The sequence below is a fragment of the Gopherus flavomarginatus genome, chromosome 24 (assembly GCF_025201925.1).
Source record: "Gopherus flavomarginatus isolate rGopFla2 chromosome 24, rGopFla2.mat.asm, whole genome shotgun sequence".
Classification (NCBI taxonomy): Eukaryota; Metazoa; Chordata; order Testudines; family Testudinidae; genus Gopherus; species Gopherus flavomarginatus.
In genome coordinates this window covers 954,351-970,841 of record NC_066640.1, presented here as the reverse complement: position 1 = coordinate 970,841, position 16,491 = coordinate 954,351, and the positions used below count along the sequence as shown (strand labels likewise).

The 16,491-nt window shown below is 55.7% G+C and overlaps 1 protein-coding gene across 1 annotated transcript in view; it reads left to right on the top strand.

Moving 5' to 3' along the window:
- The window catches only part of TMPRSS9 (transmembrane serine protease 9), a 117,273-nt gene extending 101,286 nt beyond the window's left edge, over positions 1-15,987 (top strand). The window contains exons 11-20 of the mRNA XM_050933698.1: positions 4,309-4,636; positions 5,569-5,740; positions 7,308-7,579; positions 9,902-10,038; positions 11,552-11,918; positions 12,165-12,281; positions 13,609-13,780; positions 14,246-14,511; positions 15,082-15,218; positions 15,646-15,987. Of these exons, the coding sequence (XP_050789655.1) occupies positions 4,309-4,636; positions 5,569-5,740; positions 7,308-7,579; positions 9,902-10,038; positions 11,552-11,918; positions 12,165-12,281; positions 13,609-13,780; positions 14,246-14,511; positions 15,082-15,218; positions 15,646-15,807 (2,130 nt within the window). The 3' untranslated portion in view covers positions 15,808-15,987. The remainder of the gene's footprint in view (positions 1-4,308; positions 4,637-5,568; positions 5,741-7,307; positions 7,580-9,901; positions 10,039-11,551; positions 11,919-12,164; positions 12,282-13,608; positions 13,781-14,245; positions 14,512-15,081; positions 15,219-15,645) is intronic.
- The last annotated feature ends 504 nt before the right edge of the window (positions 15,988-16,491 follow it).

The following is a 16,491-nucleotide window of genomic DNA, read 5'->3' as shown; positions in this document are numbered from 1 at the left end:
TTACACTAGCCAGCTGCATCTGTCCACCCCGAGGGGGTGAACTCTGAGCAGCCACCGCCTTTGCAAGGGCTGGATGAACACACAGGCAAACTAGGCATGTGCCTAGAGTCTACATTCCTGGGCGAAGCCTCAAAAGGTTGCAGTGCCACTAAAAGCAGCCAGACCGGGTCAGACCAAAGGTCCATCCAGCCCAGTATCCTGTCTGCTGACAGTGGCCAATGCCAGATGCCCCAGAGGCATGGCTGGTGCAACCACTAGGCGGACTAGGTGGCCGCCCAGGGCGCCAAGTGGTTGGAGGTGCCAAAAAGCAGTGCCCCCCCAATTTTTTTTAAACAGCGGAGCACAAGGCTGATTCTGCTCCCTGCCTCCAGGCTCCAGAGGGGCCACCCGTGGCATGGCCAGTCCCTCTCTCTGGGAGAGCAGCCGGCAGCGGAGCAGGGAAGGGGAGAGTAAAGCGCTAGCAGCTGCACCTTCTTCCCCGCTCCGGGGGCCGAGCCGGGCTCTCAGCAGCGGCGGCGGCAGCGAGCACAGGGGGGCTGGCTGCCTGTGCCGCCGTTGAGAGTCCCAGGGATGGCGGGGAGCCCAGCTTGGCCCGCGGTGCAGGGAAGAAGGTGCAGCTGTGCTCTGCTCTTCGGGTGGAGAAGCTGGGTATACCTAGCCTCAGAAAAGGCTCTGTGACTGATTTTTGCTACATGTCCTTGAGCAAATCAGCTAATGTCTCTGTGCCTGTTTCCCCTGCGTTAAACTGGAATCTTGGTACTAAGCTGCCTTGCTGCAGGAGGGTTAATTCATTCCTGTTAGTGAATGGTTCAAAGGCCTTTGGATGGAAGCCCGTATATCAGGGCAAGGAGCTACTAACTGCAAAGACTCAACCTGGGAAAGTCCTGCCAATTCTAAATGTCTATGCTTGTGAAACACGTTTGCTGCCAAGATGGTGCAAATCAAACCAAAGCCACTCTTCGGGGGCTTTTGCTCTGCCTCTCCTGGAAGTGCTGCTGGCATCGGGGCGCTGCTAGGATGCCTACAAAGAAGTAGCCTGAATGCTCCTTGATCACAGCTAGGACCACAGGCACAAGGGAAATAACATCATGTGCCACATGGAGGCAAAGAGAGAAAACCAGCCAGGAAATTTACAGATTGTAACAAAAAAAACCCCCAAAACATGAGAAGGTCAAGTTCAGGATCCTGACAAAAGGAAGGAAGGAGAGTAGCAAAATATGGACGCTGGACTTCAGAAACGCAGACTTTGACTCCCTCAGGGACCTCATGGGCAAGATCCCCTGGGAGGCTAATATGAGGGAGCAAGGAGTCCAGAAGAGCTGACTTATTTTAAAGAGGGGGCAGGAACAAACCATCCCGAAGTGCAGAAAGAATAACAAATATGGCAGGCGACCAGCTTGGCTTAAAGCTGAAATCTTCGGTGAGTTTAAACTCAAAAAAGAAGCTTACAAGAAGTGGAAACGTGGACAGATGACTGGGGAGGAGTATAAAAATATTGCTAGAGCATGCAGGAGTGTAATCAGGAAGGCCATGGCACAACTGGAGTTGCAGCTAGCAAAGGAGGTAAAGGGTAACAAGAAAGGTTTCTACGGGTATGTTAGCAACAAGAAGGTGGTCAGGGAAAGGGTGGGACCCTTACTGAATGGCAGAGGCAACCTAGTGACAGATGATGTGGAAAAAGCTGAAGTACTCAATGCCTTTTTTGCCTCAGTCTTCACAGACCAGGTCAGCTCCCAGACTGCTGCACTGGGAAACACAGTATGGGGAGGAGGTGAGCAGCCCTCAGTGGTGAAAGAAGAGGTTGAGGACGATTTAGAAAACATGGACGTGCACAAGTCCATGGGTCCAGATCTAATGCATCCCAGGGTGCTGCGGGAGTTGGCTGATGTGATTGCAGAGCCATTGGCCACTATCTTTGAAAATTCGTGGCGATTGGGAGCTCCCATATTTTAAAAAGGGAAGAAAGAGAACCCAGGGAACTACAGACTCACTTCAGTCTCTTGCAAAATCATGGAGCAGGTCCTCAAGGAATCCATTCTGAAGCATTTGGAGGAGAGGAAGGTGATTAGGAACAGTCAACATGGATTCAACAAGGGCAAGTCATGCCTGATCAGTCTAATTGCTTTCTATGAGGAGATATCTGGCTCTGTGGATATGGGGAAAGCAGTGGATGTTATATATCTTGACTTTAGCAAAGCTTTTGAGATGGTCTCCCACAGTATTTTTGCCAACGAGTTAAAAAACTATGGATTGGATGAATGTACTATAAAGTGGATAGAAAGCTGGCTAGATCATTGGGCTCAACAGGTAGTGATCAACGGGTCGATGTCTAGTTGGCAGCTGGTATCAAGCGGAGTGCCCCATGGTCGGTCCTGGGGCCGGTTTTGTTCAACATATTCATTAATGATCTGGATGATGGGATTAATTGCACCCTCAGCAAGTTCGCAGATGACACTAAGCTGTGGGGAGAGGTAGATACACTGGAGGGTAGGGATAGGGTCCAGAGTGACCTAGACAAATTGGAGGATTGGGCCAAAACAAATCTGATGAGGTTCAACAAGTCCTTCACTTAGGAAGGAAGAATCCCATGTGCCACTACAGGCTGGGAACCAACCGGCTAAGCAGCAGATCTGCAGAAAAGGACCTGGGGGTTACAGTGGATGAGAAGCTGGATATGAGTCAACAGTGTGCCCTTGTTGCCAAGAAGGCCAACAGCATATTGGGCTGTATTAGTAGGAGCACTGTCAGCAGATCGAGGAAAGTGATTATTCCCCTCTATTCGGCACTGGTGAGGCCACACCTGGAGTATTGTGTCCAGTTTTGGTTCCCCAACTACAGAAGAGATGTGGAGAAATTGGAGAGAGTCCAGTGGAGAGCAATGAAAATAATTATGGGGCTGGGGCACATGAGTTATGAGGAGAGGCTGAGGGAACTATTGATTTAGTTGGGGATTGGTTTTGCTTTGAGCAGGGGGTTGGACTAAATGATCTCCTGAGGTCCCTTCCAACCCTGATATTCTATGAATTATATATTAATCTTATTTAGTCTGCAGAAGAGTGAGGGGGAATTTGATAGCAGCCTTCAACTACCCAAAGAGGATGGAGCTTGCCTGTTCTCAGTGTGGTAGATGACAGAACGAGGAGCAATGGTCTCAAGTTGCAGTGCTGGAGATCTAGGTTGGATTTTAGGAAAAACTATTTCACTAGGAGGGTGGTGAAGCACTGGAATGGGTTACCTAGGGAGGTGGTGGAATCTCCATTCTTTGAGGTTTTTAAGGCCTGGCTTGACAAGGCCTTGACTGGGATGATTTAGTTGGTGTTGGTCCTGCTCTGAGCAGGGGACTGGACTAGATGACCTTCTGAGATCTCTTCCAACCCTAATCTTATATGATTCTATGAAAACATGAAAATCCATTAAGGGAAAATGCCCTTTAATTCTGCAGCAAACCCCTCAGCCTGGGCACGGCAAACTGCCTAGCCCACTCCTGCAACCTGGCCCGCCCACAGTCACAGTCCACCCACAAGCCCACAGCCAGCCTTGCCCTCCTTGGAGCAGCCTAGAGGAAGATAGATCTTTGCAGCACTGGCTAACTTTGAGACGCTCTCAGATACCATGGGGATGGATGCAGTGTCAGAGCCTAAATGGGCTGCAAAAGGCTTGAGGTTGGAAAGTAATCTTTGTTACGTTGTAGCTTGACTGCTCCAGATGCATCTGCCCAGCAATGACACAGTAGGGCCAAAGATCAAATCTGAAACCTTAGGGCAAACTGATGAAACATCGTCTCTTTCCCTTTAGCACGTGGCGAACAGGAAAGCCTCAGACATGTGCTCTGTATACAGCCCAGATGAGTAACAGCCAGTAGCCCAGGAGGAGCACTGGGCCCAGTGAGGAAAATGAAGGTTGACCTAAGACTTGATGGTCAGTCTCATTAATAAGGAGACTATTAGGAGCTGGAAGCTATTGACCTAGGTCACTGGAAAGATGATTTCCCCCTTGATGTGCAGCAAGGGCTCAGATTTAAGGCTGGCCACTTGAGAGGCCACTCCACAGCTAAGTGTCTCCACTAATTACATTCACTTAATCTGTTTCATCCAGGCAGATCCCAAAATACATTACAGATTTCAGATCCTTCACCCACCCCTAAAATGCAGCCAGCTGTGGGGTGGGACACAGAAACTCTTTCGCAGCACACAGCAATGCTGGACACCAGGTTAGGACTCAGAGCATAGTGTAGGGAGGCGGAGTGCATGGTGCCCAGTCTGGCGTTGGCCCCTGACTCTGGTGACACATGCTCTTTGTCTCTTGCAGGGTGACTCTGGTGGCCCCTTGGTTTGTGAAGAGCCATCGGGCAAGTTTTTCCTGGCTGGTATCGTGAGCTGGGGAATTGGCTGTGCTGAAGCCAAGCGGCCTGGAGTCTATGCCCGAGTGACCCAACTCCGAGACTGGATCCTTGATGCTATCTCCACCTTCCCCATACCCACAGCCCTCACTGTCCCAACGACACTTTCTAGCACAAGCACTGATGCTGCCACCATGGAAGGGATCAGCAACACCACCACGAGCAAACACAGACCTGTGTCCACCACCTTATCAGTGCCCGCTGCCAGCAAGTCAGCTACTGCTTCCCGTCCACAAGGTGCTGGGAGGGTCGGGCTGTCTAGTTACAATGATCTTCCCAGGCCTGAAGTTCAGGACTCTGCCTTTCCACTGAACTGGAACAGCCTTTTCTGTTGTGTCCAGCGTGGCCCACATGAGCCTTAAACACAAAGCGCAGCCTCTGCTGGGAAGTGCCCTGAGCCCCTGAGCCCCAGCAGTGGGCTTCCCTAGGATCTCAGCGGCACATGCAGTTTTGTGCACACTTTGCACTCTGAAGATCAGGCGCTTCATAGCTTGAAGCTGCAGCTGTGTTGGGATCTTGGCAGTGTTACTGCCAGCCCTTACCCTGGGGAAACACCAGGAATTCTCTCCATGCCCTGAGCACAGTGGCTGAGGTAGCAGAACTGCACGTGGCTGTGCTTGCTCCCAAGGCCCTCACTGTCCTTTGCCACTCAAAGATCTCCTGACAGTTCAAAGCCTACTTCTGCACCCAAAGAGAGTCCTGCATCCCACACCAGCCAGGGAGCAGGACAAGCTCTGGAAGCCAGCCTGTGTGTGTCAGCTCATGGCACCTGGTTCTTGGCCACCCCTCAGACGGGCTCTGAGGGAGGAGGCAGATTTTGGGTGTTCCTTCAGTTTCGGGCATTTGGTGGAGGCTCATGGGTATGAGGGGGCACTGGAGTGCGGGCCCCAGTGACTCTAAGCCCCATCCCAGCACGCTGCCGCTGAGAATGAAGGGGCTTAAGGGTCCTGGTGGAAGCCTGGAGATGACCATGGGTGGCTATACCTGGGCAGCTCCTGGGGTAGTGGGGCATCTGTTGGTGGAAACAGCAAGCTTGGCAGGAAGGACTTAGATAAATGTCCCTGACTTGGCCCTGAGCGGTCACCAGCCAGCAAGGGTCAGGGCTCCCTCCTTACCTATCCCCAGAGGCAGCGAAAGTACTAATGGGCTGTGCTTTGGCTTCTGTTTAGAGTGCGGAGGGCGACCTGGGCTTTCAAAACCCAGCAAGATCGTGGGAGGTATCGAGGCTTCCAGAGGAGAAATCCCCTGGCAGGTCAGCCTGAAGGAGGGGTCGAAACACTTCTGTGGGGCCACTGTCATTGGGGAGCGCTGGTTGCTGTCGGCAGCTCACTGCTTCAATCAGTAAGAGTCCATCTCCTCTTGAAAGCTCTGTATGTTGTGTTCCAGTTTCTGCAGCGCCAGCCACACTGCATCATCTGGGGCTGCTGAGAGCTTTTGTTACTAAGTGGTCATGAGGTGAGAGGCAAAGTATTGTCATGATTCAGGAACAAGAAATAGGGATCCATCACCAATGTTCACCAGGGCAGAAGGTGAAGAGAAGGTGCTTCAAGGTACTGTACTGGGTCCCAGGGTGTTTCAATACATTTACTAATGATGCAGGAAGGGGGTTGAGTAGTGAGGAATTAAAATTTGCAGATGACACACAGTTATTGAGGTGAGTCAGGACCAGAGAGGACATGAGGAACTTCAGAGTGCTCGAACCAAGCTAGAGGAAAGGGCAACACAAGGTTAGGATGCATAAGGAATGAGATGGAAGAGAATACAAAAACTATTACAATGTTACTATAAAAATCAATAGGCGACCCCATCTGGAAACTGTGCTGCACTGTCACCCCATCTCAAAAAGTTAGTACAGAATTAGAAAGGATTCAGCCAAGGGCAACAAAACTGGAAAAACTCTCCTAGGATCAGAGGTTGAAGAGACTGAGACTGTTTGCCTTAGAGAGGAGACTAGATGAAGGGACATAAGAGTCTAGCAAAATAACGAATCGTGTAGAAATATGTCAGGAGCATCGTTCTCCCTGTCTCACAGCACAAGGACAAGAGTTGTCTCCTTTCAGCTGAAAAATACAAATTAAAACCCGATGAAGGGAAATGCTTTTACCCCTACAAACACATAATTAGACTGTGGAACTTAGTGTGACTGGACGTCATTGAGGTCTAGAATTGAGTAAGATTTAAAGAGAGACTGGACTTTTATATCGTGGACAACAAGAATAGGCCGAGTTACAATAGTTAATGAAAACAACAAGAATATTGGAGGGAAATGAAACCTTGTGCTTCAGGGTTTAAACCAGTCTCTGACAGGGTTTAGACCGGGACCCTCATGGGTGGCAGATTACCCTTTGTCTGCCACTGGGGGTTTCTTGCATCTTCCTCTGAAGCACCTAGCGCTGGCCAGAGACAAGACACTGGGCTGGACAGCCTTCGAGCCTGATCCAGGCCAGCCCTTCCTCTGTGCAGAACAGCCTCACTAGCTGCTTTAGAAAAGGACTTGTAGGGCTTGAAACCAGTTAGCTCCAGTTTTCTCCTCCACTAGAGCAAGTCCTTGGTAGAGAGTCAGTTCTGAAAGGTGACTGCTGAGCCTGAGAGCGCCCCACAGGCCCCGGCTGTCAGGGGAGTGAAGCCGCAGGAATCCCATATGGCTGCCTTTGGCAGATGAGCATTAGCCTTGTAATGGCATTGCTGTTTTGAATGGTGATAGTTGTGCTGCTCTCTAGCCAAGGAGAGGTCACCTAAAAGCAAGAGCCTCCTTTCACAAGAGCACATTAACCCGCAAGGTTCTGTCCACACAGAACAGCACATTGCAGGCCCTGAAACCTATTGACCCTCATAAGATGCTCAAGTGTTAGCTGTTTCGAATTCACAGTGTGTGTCCGTGTGGTGGGGGGACACTGTGCACTTGCAGGACAAAGCTGGAATATCTGAAAGCCTACCTGGGTACCACATCCTTAGCTGGTGCAGACGGCAACGCGGTGAAAGTCAGTATAAAGAAAGTGGTGCAGCATCCCTCCTACAACCCCATCATCCTGGACTTTGACGTGGCTGTGCTAGAACTGGCCAGCGCCCTTCATTTCAACAAGTTCATCCAACCCGTGTGCCTCCCATTAGCTGTGCAGAAGTTTCCCGTTGGCAAAAAGTGCATGATTTCTGGATGGGGAAATGTCAAAGAAGGCAACAGTGAGTAAAGGGGGATAGCTCAGTGGTTTGAGCGTTGGCCTGCTAAACCCAGGGTTGTGAGTTCAGTCCTTGAGGGGGCCACTTGGGGAACTGGGGTAAAAATCTGTCTGGGGATTGGTCCTGCTTTGAGCAGCGGGTTGGACTAGATGACCTCCTGAGGGCCCTTCCGACCCTGATATTCTATGGTTCTATGAATGTGATGTACCCATTGATCTACTGTGGGCTAGGGAGAGACCGAGCAGCAAATGGCTGCATCCACCCAAGCTGAACAGGCAGAGGGGTGTCCAGCAGAGACAGCCAGAAATCAACATGAGCTCCGGGACCCCAGGGAGAGAATCAGGGCCAAGGAAGCACCCTCTGCCCTCAGGAAGGGAGCTGGCAGCTGGCCAGAGCCCAGGGCAGAGTGTGCTGGAGCATTGCCTGTCTACACGTTGTAACTGCCCAAGAGAACGGCAGGGGCTACCCGGTGCCATTGACGAGGTCTCTGCCCCAGACAGCTCAAGCTCACATCTAAGCCTGGACCTGATGGCGCTGGGCAGGAGGATAGACACTAGGGAGGGGACAGGGACTGGGTTAAGGCACATGCACTAGCAAAGGGAGCCTACTGCCCTGCTAGGTAGGGGACAGAGACCACCCAGAAGCTTCCGAGATCCTGGGCACTAGAAAAAGTTAAAGGTCTGGAACCCTTCTGCCAGGCAGCGGTGGCAGCAGCAACATGGGCCTGCAGGTTCAATATCTAGGGGATCCTCTTAACAAGACAAAACAGACCCAGCAACCTGGGAAAACCAAACACCACCCCTGGGTGCCTCTGAGAGGCAAGACTCCCCCCTCACAAGCACTGAGTCTGTGCATAAAGCTTATACTAAGGGGAACCAGGGGTGCCAGAACAGGGGGGCAAAGGAGCTGGCCTGACCGCCTTCCCCTCCTCTTCCCCTGGAGGCCCCCATTCCCCAGCCAGGCCAGAGACAGGTCAGGGTAAGAGTCACACAGGCAGCTTTGGAGAAGCATGGACCCTCCACCTGCCCTGGGCGGGGGGCTCAGGGGCAGGGATATGGGCCAGGGGCTCCTCTCGGCCCCCCCCCATCCTGGGCAGAGGGAGGGACCCAGGCTCCCTGGCCTGGCTTGGCCAGGAGGTGGTGCTTTGGGGGAGATGAGGGGGTCAGAGGCGTGGCCATGGAGGGGACAAGGCCTCATGCCCCTCCCCTTCAGGCAGAATCCATTGCCCCCACAAGGGAACCCAGCATTCAATTGGGTTCAAAAGCACTTGACCATTAGCTACCCACAGTGTCCTTTGCCTTGTGGTATTAAAGTCCAAACCAATGTCCCTTGAACCCACCACTCCCCTGTCCCTGCACTGCACCCCCTCGCCGCTGGCTGCCTTTAGTCAGCAAAGACCCAGAGGTCAAAGGTGCATTCCCGTGGGCCAGCCCCGCCTGTGGAGGCAATGCCTCCCCTGCTGCTGCTGGCCACCTGTGTGATGCCACATCCTGAGTCCAGCTCTCCGTGACCTCGCTGGGTAGCAGGGAGCCACTCTGCTGCAGCACTGGCCCCACTCCAGCTCCAAGGGTTAGTGGCCCGCCCCTCAGTGAGCCCAGCAATCGCTGACAAGCAGTCAGGACTCTCCATGGAATCCAACCAGCATCATCCTTAAACCCCAAAGAAGGGAGGGTCCCATGGAGGTCAGAACATTTGGCGCCACCCCCTCTCCGCTTCCCTGGGTTTTGACAGCCCTCCCCTGCTTAGCAAGTGAGCTCAGTTGAGGTGACAGCATGCCCTGACTGAGCACAGTTCTGCTGCCCTTTACTGGTCCCTCAGGAGAACAGCATTCAATACAGGAGGATTTGTGACCCCAAACCAGCCCAAACTCATCCCTGTGGCAAAACAGCCATCTGCTGCACACCTAGGCAGGGCAGGCATCTATGCAAACCCGGCCTGTTCCTGACGGCTTGTCCCCCAGCACATCACTAGATGTCAGGGGAGAGCTCGTTCAGGTCCTGCTTACACAGTCGCTGAGCTTGGAGAGCAGCACTGCCTGGCTCCAGCCCCCTAAGAGCCAGCCTGGCAGCATAACAGAAACCCAAGGGCTGCACAGCTGTAGCTTACCCAGAGTGGAAGGAAATACAGTCCACCAAGGCTGAGTCCCAGCAGGCTCAGAGTGGTCTCTGCTGTACTCAGTGTGGAGCATGGCCTCCTGGAATCTGGGCTCCCACTTGTGTCAGAGCTGCAGGCTGCCATCTGGCCTCTGACTGCCCTGAGCAAGTGGGCATCAGCTCCCCTTCTCCTCGCAGCCCCATGCTTGCTAATCCCTTTGTTTTCATGCAGTCACAAAGCCCGAGAGCCTGCAGAAAGCTTCTGTCAGCATCATTGACCAGAAGACCTGCAATGTTCTCTACAACTTCTCCCTCACTGACCGGATGATTTGTGCAGGCTTCCTGGAGGGGAGGGTTGACTCATGCCAGGTAAGAACCTTGGAGTTCTTGACACTTTCCAGGGTGGCCTGGAAAGACCCAGAGAGCTGCTGGGAGCTCGTGAGCTCAGAATCTGCCTTGGGGGAAGGTGGGGACAGACCGTGCAGCAACTGTGCTTCTTCCAGAGGTTTTGTCTACGTGCTGCCGTAAGCAAGATCTACATGGACCAAGGGTGGGCAAACTACGGCCTGTGGCTGCATCCAGCCCTTCCGACATTTTAATCTGGCCCTTGAGCTCCAGCTGGGGAGTGGGGTCTGGGGCTTGCCTGCTCCAGCCAGGGAGCAGGGTTGGGGGCTTGCCCCGCTCCCTGCATTCTGGGGCTCCATGTGGCTCCCGGAAGCAGCAGCATGTCCCCTCTCCGCCTCCTATACATAGGGGCAGCCAGGAGTCTCTGCACACGGCACCCGCAGCTCCCATTGGCTGGCAACCACAGCCAATGGGAGCTGCAGGGGTGGCACCTATGGATGGGGCAGCATGCAGACCCTCCTGGCTGCTCATCTGCTTAGGAGCTGGAGAGGGGACATGCCGCTGCTTCTGGGAGTTGTTTGAGGTAAATGCCGCCCGGAGCCTGCACCCGACTCCCTCCTGTGCCCTACCCCAGCCCTGATTCCCCTGCCTCCAAACCCCTCAGTCTCAGCCTGGAGCACCCTCCTGCTCTCCCAACCCCTCATCCCAGCCCCACCCTAAAACCCACACCCCCAACCAAAGCCCTCACCTTCTCCTGCACTCCAACCTCCAATTTTGTGAGCATTCATGGCCCACCATATAATTTCCATACCCAGATGTGGCGCTTGGGCCAAAAAGTTTGCCCACCTCTGACATAGACAGATGAGGACAGTCCATCTGCCAGGATCGGCGGGTAGCTTGGCTCTTTACTATCTTAGGGAAGGTAAATGAAGCCCCATGCAGTTTAGTGAGTGACCTTCTAAACCACAATTCTGCTACACCACAGGAATATTCAAGATCCCAGGGACAAAATGCTGCCCCTGCCCCTAATGACTGGCCATAGGGTTGTCTAGAGAGACTGTGACAGCTTCCTGGAGGCCTGTAGACATGCTGAGTGCCATAAGGCACGTCACTGAGCTGCACTTGTTGACCCCAAACACTCCTGACAGGAGAACAAGGGGCTGTTCTATACAAGGGAAGGGCAGTGCACTGAAAACTCAAAACAGGAAATATTGTTTTACATAGTTACCCTGTGGAACTCAATGCCACAGCATATCAGTGGGGCCCAGACATTCAGATTCTAAACACAGCTGGCCATTGAATTAGCTCAAGACAGTGTGCACTGTCACACTAGATGAGGTGAGAGGTATGGGTGCCTCAGGGCATGAGCTGACCTCGAGAGGCTGGGTGAAATTCCCCCAAGCAGGATATTCCACGAGTGTGCAATACAGTTTCTTGTCCATTTCTCTGTAGCACCTGGCGGTTCCTCTGTTTGAGGAGTTCCCTCAGGGGCTCTGGAAAGAGTATACCGAGCTGTCACTGCCTGGCTTCTCCCCAGGGGGACTCGGGCGGACCACTGGCCTGTGAGGAGACCCCAGGCCTGTTCTACCTGGCCGGTGTTGTAAGCTGGGGGATTGGCTGTGCTCAGGCCAAGAGACCGGGGGTGTACTCCAGAATAACCAAACTCAAGGACTGGATCCTAGACGCCATCTCATCCAAGCCCAACTTCAGCTCTGGAGCAGGCACCTCACCCAGCACAGCAGCTGCCAGGACCTCCAGCACAAGCAGCTCCCCAGCCAAGCCCAGCAGTGAGGCAGCCACCAGCCCAGCCAGCCAAATTACCACCAAGCCAACCGCTACCCCCAGGAAAACCACCACTGCTGCTCCCAAGACCACAGGGGCTGCTAGGCCCAGCCAGCTCTCAGGTAACAGACTTGGGCTAGGCTTGGGGTGCCTGTGAATGGGGAGGGAGAGCCCCCACCACACATCAGTCACCAGAGAAGGGGGAAGGCACCCAAACTGCATGGCAGGCACCAGTGGGGTATGGGGGGGACAAGCACCCCTGCCATGCAGCAAGCACATTCTGTTGCAGCGAACAATCCAGCCTGATATCAGACAGGCCCAGCCCCGCAGGCCACGTGTTGAGTGGGCTGTGGGTTGTCACCTTCCAGTGGTGCCCTGTACCAGCTTCACCTTCAAGTGCTCCAGCAAGAGCTGCATTGGGAAAGCGAACCCGGAGTGTGACGGCGTCACTGACTGCAGCAATGGCTCTGACGAGCACAACTGCAGTGAGTGCTGTGACAGGAAGTGGACACCTATGGCCTGTTGCTCGTCCCGCTCCCATCCCGCCACTTACCCCCAGGCCGCTCGTCCCGCCCCCATCCCGCCGCTTACCCCCAGGCCGCTCGTCCCGCCCCCATCCCGCCGCTTACCCCCAGGCCGCTCGTCCCGCCCCCATCCCGCCGCTTACCCCCAGGCCGCTCGTCCCGCCCCCATCCCGCCGCTTACCCCCAGGCCGCTCGTCCCGCCCCCATCCCGCCGCTTACCCCCAGGCCGCTCGTCCCGCCCCCATCCCGCCGCTTACCCCCAGGCCGCTCGTCCCGCCCCCATCCCGCCGCTTACCCCCAGGCCGCTCGTCCCGCCCCCATCCCGCCGCTTACCCCCAGGCCGCTCGTCCCGCCCCCATCCCGCCGCTTACCCCCAGGCCGCTCGTCCCGCTCCCATCCCGCCGCTTACCCCCAGGCCGCTCGTCCCGCTCCCATCCCGCCGCTTACCCCCAGGCCGCTCGTCCCGCTCCCATCCCGCCGCTTACCCCCAGGCCGCTCGTCCCGCTCCCATCCCGCCGCTTACCCCCAGGCCGCTCGTCCCGCTCCCATCCCGCCGCTTACCCCCAGGCCGCTCGTCCCGCTCCCATCCCGCCGCTTACCCCCAGGCCGCTCGTCCCGCTCCCATCCCGCCGCTTACCCCCAGGCCGCTCGTCCCGCTCCCATCCCGCCGCTTACCCCCAGGCCGCTCGTCCCGCTCCCATCCCGCCGCTTACCCCCAGGCCGCTCGTCCCGCTCCCATCCCGCCGCTTACCCCCAGGCCGCTCGTCCCGCTCTCATCCCGCCGCTTACCCCCAGGCCGCTCGTCCCGCTCTCATCCCGCCGCTTACCCCCAGGCCGCTCATCCCGCTCCCATCCCGCCACTTACCCTCAGGCTGCTCCACTCAAGTGTGACCATGATCTGGGGCTGGGGATGAGGGGTTGGGAGTGCAGGAGGGAAGCTCCATAGAGCCTGATGGCCCAGCCTGCCTGGGCAGGAAACAGCCCTTGATCATCCAACCCAACCCAACCCCTCCGTGACAGCCGTTGGGTCCTTCACACCAGGGTACCAGCAAAACCAGTTTACTCCGTATCTGGCTAACCAGCTCCTTCCTTCCCCACATCCCCCACAGCCATTCCCCCAATCCCCCTGGCCACCCCACCAACATCCTAGGGCAGCTTCATGGGCCTGGCTGTCGTACTGCCCCGTGGGCTGGCCACGCCTCTCCCAGGAACCTGCCCATTGTGGGGCAAGGAGGGAGCTGACTCTCATGTCTGCTTAACCAACAGCTGCCTTCTCCCTCTGTCTCAGATTGCGGCATGACCCCTGCTGTGGCCTTCAGCAAGATAGTGGGTGGCAGCGGAGCGAGCCGGGGCGAGTGGCCCTGGCAGGTCAGCCTCTGGCTGCAGCGGAAGGAGCACAAGTGTGGGGCCGTCCTCATTGCTGACAAATGGCTGCTCTCAGCAGCTCACTGCTTTGACGTGTAAGTGAGACAGGGTCACCACAGCCTGGCCCACCAGAGGCAGGCGGTCTGCTCAGCTCTTCCTCCACGTGTCCTCAGCCTCCTCGTCCAACACTCCTCCAGGATGCTTCCTGGTTCCACTCAGACCCTTTGCACAGGGTGCCCTGGGGGAGGTTCCAGGCTGCCAAGCCAGCACTCGTGCCCAATATCAGAGCCCCACCACACAGCTACTGCCTGGAGCAGGGACCATGGAGAATCAGTCATGGGGCACTGCCACTGAAACCCTGGGCAAGGGGAGGGCTGCTGCCAGCACTTCCGACCACTAGGCCTTCACTGAGCTCAGGGCTGGGGCAAATGCTTCCTCGTTCGACTCAGCAAGCGCTGCCATGGCGTATGCTAGCCCCAAGCGCCTGCAGGAATGGACCCCCTTGCTGGCTGTCCTGAGCCTCCTCCTAAACAGCCCTACTGCTCTCTCCCACCTTGCAGCTACAGTGAGCCCAAGATGTGGGTGGCCGTTCTGGGGACGCCCTTCCTGAGTGGCACGGACGGGAGAGTGGAAAAAATCTTCCGCATCTACAAGCACCCATTCTACAACGTCTACACACTGGACTACGACGTGGCACTGCTGGAGCTGGCCACAGCTGTGCGGTTCACCAGCACCACCAAGCCCATCTGCCTCCCGGACAACTCCCACGTCTTCAGGGAAGGGGCCCGCTGTTTCATCACAGGCTGGGGCGCCACCAAGGAAGGAGGTATGGCCCCGGGGACTTAGATGGTACCGTCCTGTACACAGTACAGCATGGCCACCTGTGCATCCAGTCAATGCATGCACTGCCCCAACTGGCCACTGTTTGCACCCTACCCCTCCGGTAACACCCACACCGTGCCATACCCCTCCAGCCAACACCAACACACCCTCTAGCTTGTTCCTCCCATGATATACCCACCTACCCAGTGCAGCCAATATCCATGCCAGTCTCTTACAGCTGTGCTCCCACTCCCCCTGCTCTGATGCATGCACCACCCCCATTTGGCTGTCGCCTGTGCCATCCCTAATTCCCACACTCCAGCTAAATCATCTGCCTGTGAACACCTGTACCATTCCCATCAACACAACCCATGACTAACAAATCCAGGAGCCCAGTGCACACTTGCCCTAGCAGGATGAGAGCTCAGCCTTCCCCAATCGAGGCTCACCCGCATGCCAGAAGAGCTGGCTGCAGCATGTGGCACCCAGGCTATGGGCCAAGCATCACAGGACACTTCGCTCCCCAAGTTCCAGGGTCAGGTGCACATGCTAACAGTGATCTTTGTCTTTATAGGACTCATGTCCAAGCACCTGCAAAAGGCTGCAGTAAACCTCATTGGCGACCAGGCCTGCAAGAAATTCTACCCCATCCAGATCAGTGGCAGGATGGTGTGTGCTGGCTTCCCGCAGGGCACCATTGACAGCTGCTCGGTGAGTAGACTGGCCAAGGGATCCCTGGAGCTGGGCCCACAGGGCAGAAACTTCTCTCAGCCCAACCTCTCCCTTGCTGGGCCATTGCCCTGCTCCCCCACTGATTGCTTGAGATCTCCTCCCCCCACCCCCCCCGACTGTTCCATTTCATTGCCAGTCACCACTCCCAGGGCCTCTCTCCTCACAAGAGACCCCTAATCTCAGGCCACAGCCTGTGTACACAAGCTCATGTGTAGAGCCACCCCAGAGGCAGGGAGTTGTGGGGAGCAGGTCCCCATGGAGCTGGGCTGGGCCCCTGAGAAGGTGACTCTCAGGACCGGCTGCTGGGAGCAAGAGCATCTGTAAGCAGTATGCAGGCATGGGGCACCCAGCATGTTGAGGGCTGCTGGGGTCTCTTGCCCTGACACTGGTCTCCCTCTTTCCACAGGGCGATGCCGGTGGCCCTTTGGCCTGCAAGGAACCCTCAGGGCGGTGGTTTCTAGCTGGAATCACAAGCTGGGGCTATGGCTGTGCAAGGCCATACTTCCCTGGAGTTTACACCAAAGTCACCGCCGTCCGGGGCTGGATTGGGCAGAACCTCAAGCTGTGAAGCTGCATTTCTGCACTCAGGGAAGGAGAAACATGGGGTGGAATGGTCACCAGAGCGCGTGGAGCACTACTTCCTTAGCCCACATACACTCCTTCATGCTGCCGAGGGGTGAAGATGGCCCAACGCCAAAAGCAGGTGCAGCCAAACGCTCTGTACCAGCTCCGATTCATCACCAGGGCATGCACCAAGCAGAGCTCGCTTGCCTAGAACAGTGCGATTCTAGACAGTGGCTCCTGTAAATAAATGTGGCCTGTTTCACCCAAGCCCCTGCAGCACAGTGTGTGTGAGGGCTGGAGTGGCCCTGATCTGCTGGAAAGCCAGGCTCCATAGAGTAAAAAGCCCCTCACTATCACTGCAGTGGCTCCAAGCAGGTGATTTACACCCTGGTGCTAATGCAGCAGGGCCTTCCAGAGAGGCCCATGAGTGGCACCTGCAGACGCTCCAGGAGGTGGCTCTGCAGACTCTCTGCCTTGGGGTTTCAGAGCTGGACTGCCATTGACAAGATACCAAACCAAACCCACCTACTGTACCACAGCTTGACCACCCAAGACCCAATTCCTTGGACGCTCCTCACTGGCAGAAGAGCCGCCCCAGATCTGTACCCCTGCCCATGCCCCAGCCAGCCTCAAGCACCATGCCAGGGACGACAGGACTTTAGTATCACAATGTGCAGTATTGCAGTGC